Source organism: Tachysurus fulvidraco, chromosome 9, assembly GCF_022655615.1.
Source record: "Tachysurus fulvidraco isolate hzauxx_2018 chromosome 9, HZAU_PFXX_2.0, whole genome shotgun sequence".
NCBI lineage: Eukaryota > Metazoa > Chordata > Actinopteri > Siluriformes > Bagridae > Tachysurus > Tachysurus fulvidraco.
Window position 1 is genome coordinate 712,583 of NC_062526.1, and position 5,000 is coordinate 717,582.

The 5,000-nt window shown below is 43.8% G+C and overlaps 1 protein-coding gene across 2 annotated transcripts in view; it reads left to right on the top strand.

Annotated features, from left to right (window-relative positions):
- galnt9 (polypeptide N-acetylgalactosaminyltransferase 9) overlaps positions 1 to 5,000 on the top strand; it is a 59,617-nt gene that overhangs the window by 166 nt on the left and 54,451 nt on the right. The window contains exons 1-2 of one of the 2 annotated variants that reach the window (XM_027169407.2): positions 1 to 272; positions 361 to 763. The exon at positions 1 to 272 is cut by the window's left edge and continues 166 nt beyond it. In XM_027169407.2, coding sequence (XP_027025208.1) covers positions 526 to 763 — 238 coding nt within the window. In that variant the 5' untranslated portion in view covers positions 1 to 272; positions 361 to 525. Of the gene's footprint in view, positions 764 to 5,000 lie in introns of both variants that reach the window. The other variant, XM_047819067.1, reaches the window with a different exon arrangement.

Sequence of the window (5,000 nt, forward strand, 5' to 3'; positions counted from 1 at the left end):
GTGAAGACGTCGCCGTGTCCGTACACCGAGACCGGAGGGATGTAACGTTATAAACGGAGGATGCTGCTAACCGTAAGGCTGCGACTGGACCCACAGAACCGTGACAGAACCCTCACAGAACCGGACAGAACCGGACAGAACCCACAGAACCGTGACTGGACCGTGACGGGATGTTTGTGTGCTATAAAGCTGTGATGTAGCCGCTCAGCTCCGACACCATGCAGCTGTGTTGCTGCTTAAAGCACAATGGAGGCTGAGAGAGAAATCCTGAGGTAAAAAAAGGGCAATAAAGCCTTAATAATGACTTTCCTGATACCTTTTTGTCCTGGAGTGAATGTCACGCGTTATTCCGTTATACAGGCTGCAGAAATGACCTGTCCTCCTCCTCCTCTTCATCATCATCACCACCATCATCATCATCGCCTCTGATCAAAGGGACGCTGAAACAGATCCGGATCGAATCTGATCGCATCTCATCATTTTATTCTTTTAAATAATAATATTTGAATGATTTATTTTTCCTAAATGGCTGCGGCACGGAAAATTAAAACTTTGCTGACGGTGAACATCCTGGTGTTTGTCGGCATCGTGTTGTTCTCGGTGTACTGCCGGATCCAGGACCGGTCCGAGGAGCTCGTGCAGCTCGGGCGGTCGGCGGAGGCGCGCGCGCGGACCCGACAGGGCAGAGTCACGGACACCGACCGGCAGTCCATCCTGCAGAGACTGGAGAGGCTGGAGGACGTGGTGTACAACCAGCTTAACGGTATGCGCGTGCGTTCACACTCACTAATCCCGTTATATCCCGTGTCTTTCTTCTATCACAGGTGTGAACACACCATCACACCTTCACACCAGTGTGCAGCGTAGTCTAGTCACCTCTGAGCTCGAAGGAAACCAGAGAACCAGGAGGAAACCTACTGGGACAGAAAGAGCACATATGAAAGCCCACACAGACAAGAACCCAAATAAGGATCTATCTGGAACCCCGAGTGGTCGTTAGATGCAGGATTAGGTCCAGTGTTTGGAATAGAGCTACTAGTGTGTCCCGTGTCTTACCTTCTCTGGTCTGTGATTTGGTGCTATTGAGAACCTTTAGTAACGCATGGGAACCTTCTAAGGTGTTTAATGACATCTGAGACTTATTATAAAACACACCTTGTTGTTTTAATGTAAAACTTCTCACTGACACGCTAGCTAACATTTTCCTACATTACCCACAATGCCTTTGGAGTGTTTCTTCATGGTAGAGCAGTACAGTTGGAATTCACCCTTGTGTCATGGCTACAGAGATAAAAGAGAGCGATGCAGCGGCGCTTTAGTCCTTAAGCTTTCCTCGTCTGTACATTCTACACAGATCAGATTCTTAAACTACTCTCTCATATCGCTGCTTCACATAAAGCTTCACTGTAGATAATGCAAAAGTATGCATGAGGGTGTCAGAGGAGAAAAGGATGAAAAAGGTAACAAATGGTGTCGTCACACATCTGAATGATTTGATGGATGATGTCATTAACGTCAGTCTAGTTTCTGACACGTTTCCGTGAGCCAGAGTTCAGGCAGAGTTCAATAATTATATCAAGAGGAAGTTGTGGCCTAATGGTTAGAGAGTGTGACGCCTAACCCTAAGGTTGTGGGTTCGAGTCTCGGGCTGGCAATACCACGACTGAGGTGCCCTTGAGCAAGGCACAGAACACCCCCCCCAACTGCTCGCCAGGCGCCGCAGCATAAATGGCTGCCCACTGCTCCGGGTGTGTGTTAACGGTGTGTGTGTGTTCACTGCTGTGTGTGTGCACTTTGGATGGGTTAAATGCAGAGAATAAATTCTGAGTATGGGTCACCGTACTCAGCCGTACGTCACGTCACTTTCCCTTTCATTTTTATTTAGAAACTTTTAAAGTACACAAGGACATAGACACATTTCAGAATTTAAGGCAGAAATAAAAATGTTAAAATAATATCAACAATATACTATAAATAAAGGAAAAGGAATAAAAAAGAGCAATAATTACCCCTGGTCAAAAATCCCTCGTCACTTTATTCATCAGAACTGACAGCTGAGAGAGATTAACACTGAAAAATACAAGACAGCTAGATCATTCTTTATTCACATTGCTTATTTAATGTTCTGATATCTCACTATCACTAGAGACAAAAGCAAACTGAGTAATAAATCTCTCTTCTATCATATTTGCCATCACAGTTATTTGTAAAATGTTAGATGTTACACAGTGCTGTATGTCTGCGTAATGATTATCTTCCTAGTCCGGTTTACTTTTCCATTCGCTGACAATTATAAATGGGCGAGATATAAATCGGTGGTGTGGCTAATAAATAACACCTAGCTGACACTGCAGTACGTGTAAAGGTGATGTTATTTATTTATTTATTTTACCTGTACCCCATTTGTGCAGTTCCAGTAGGGTGGCGCTCATCAAAGTGACGTGACATACGGCTAAGTAAGGTGACCCATACTTGACCCAGAATTCGTTCTCTGCATTTAAAGGTGGGGTCTCCGATTTTTGAGAAATGCTTCAGAAAACTGAGTCGGGCCGAAAAATAAACAAAAAACAAAACAAACGTGTAGCCAATGAGCAGAAAGGGGCGTGTCTTATCAATATACGGCAGAGAGAGTGTTCAGTGGGCATGTGTGACATTAGCAGAAAGTGGTTTTAACATCGACATGGAGGATAAAAACAAAGAAAGAAAGAGAAGAAAGACTTATGATAAGGCAAGAAGTAGGACGTGTTAATATAGGATCAGCTTTCCAGCACTGGAGAGCTGGAGAGAACTGAAGGAGCAGGAAGTTGGCCACATATTCACAGGTTGGAGTTTCCCGAGTCAATAACTCCTGAGCTAAACGCTGTTACTACACAAATAACACCTCTTTTCTATCGTAGTGATGTAGAGAGGCAGCTACAACCGCGTTTTGTGTAGTAACAGCGTTTAGCTCAGGAGTTATCGACTCGGGAAACTCCGACCTGTGAATATGTGGCCGACTTTATTTAAGACGCCGAGGCGCTTTTTTCCTTCTCGATAGGTGAGTAACGTTGGTTTTGCTTTGTTACACAGAACTAATATATGCCTTTGTCCTTTACATCATTATGCTTGTGTGTCATTTTTGCTTGTTTGTTTATCTGCAATCGTATTGTTCTTCCCATCAGCTATGATAAAGACACGTTTCTTTACAGTAGTCGCCTGGGTTACGTATGTATGTGTGGGCGGAGCTATCGATACAAGGGTGGGACCCGTTTGGGTTAGGGGCGTGTTTGTTTTGGTGATTTTATATGTCAACATTGGCTTTCAAAAATCGGAGACCGCACCTTTAACCCAAAGTGCACACACAGCAGTGAACACACACAGCAGTGAACACACGCACACACACACACACACTGTGAACACACACACACCGTGAACACACACCCAGAGTAGTGGGCAGCCATTTATGCTGTGGCGCCCGGGGTGCAGTTGGGGGGGTTCGGTGCCTTGCTCAGTCGTGGCTGGCCCTAGACTCGAACCCAAGGGTTTCAACCAAAGGGTTCGGAATCGGACTCTCTAACCATTAGGCCACGACTTCCCCCAGTGATAACTTTCAGTTTAGTTCATTACTGAGAGTGTGTTGTATTATTGCTGTATTATGTACACTGTTACAGGACAAAAAAGCCCTGCATTAAACCGTGAAACAATGGCATGCTAGCAGCGAGGCTTAACACGTCGTCTCTGTGTACAGACAAGCTCACTGACAACAATGTGAATGTTTTATTATTGTACAAATTAATCAGGATTTCCAGCAACTTTTAGCATGATGCTAAATAAGAATCCATTGACTTGTTAGCTGTGTTATATATTATGTACATATGGTGTTTAATAGAAGTTTTGTTTTGGTCCGTTTACAAGTTTTAACGCGATACCTGACGACCGTTTCGGTCAGATTTCCACTTTATTTCTCACTCAGCCTCTCCTCCTCCTCCTCCTCCTCCTCCTTCTCCTTCTCCTTCAATCTTATAATTATGAGCACAGTGTGCTAAAAGTCTCATCGCTGCAGTCGTTTGGAAAGCTTCCGTTCCAGCTTATTGTTATTCTGCAGTGGTGTCGTGTGTGTATGAAGGCGGTCACTCTGTCACTCTGAATTATCCCTTCTGAATTTGAAGGAGAGCCAAAAATGCAACACTTTTCCCATCAGATCCTCGAAACGTCTCCTTGTCCATAGTCACGTGGCGATATTACACTTTTATACCACAGATTTTGCTCTAAATTCTATAAAGGTGAAATACTACAGTATGAATGAAAAAAATCAGGAAAGGATCAGAGTAAAGATAAATCCACTGCATTTATTGTTTATTATTTACGACGTATGTGTGACGTGTTCGTCCTCATGCTCTACTCGTTAGCTCAGCCTCTGTATTGTGCTATTGTGAGATTTTTCTCACCGCGTTCTCATCGGCTCTAAACCTTCAGACATCCTGTAAAATATTTGACTTGTTTTTATATACTTTACACAAATTCACACCTTAGGCTCCAATTCTATTGATTCATTCTGTCTAACAGTGGCTCTGACTGTACTACATGTTTATATTAATGCACTTGCTCTTATAACCTTTCCATAGTAACAGCTCTTTCACAGTGACGGGTACAATATTCTTTGCTAATAACAGCAGTGACATTTTCTGTAAGGAGACTTTTTTGGAATATTTGTTGAAGGAGTCTCCAGAGTCAGAGGTAAAGCTGTACCTGTTTCAGACGTCTTCAGGACAGACTTGTCTGGTGTTGTTTCTGGTTTATCATTAACACGAAATGCTGTCAGGACTCAACCCTGACTTTGGCCACGTGCTTTTGTTGATGTTCTGTGTTCACGTGTCTGCCCCGCCCTTGTCTCGTCCTCCCCGCCTCTGCACACCTGTTCCTCATGTGTTAGATGTTGTTAGTATTTAGTTGAGCAGCATGGAATCCTCTGTTGCTGTCGTCTTATGTCGTCTGTCCTAGTCTGTGTCCCGGTTTCATGT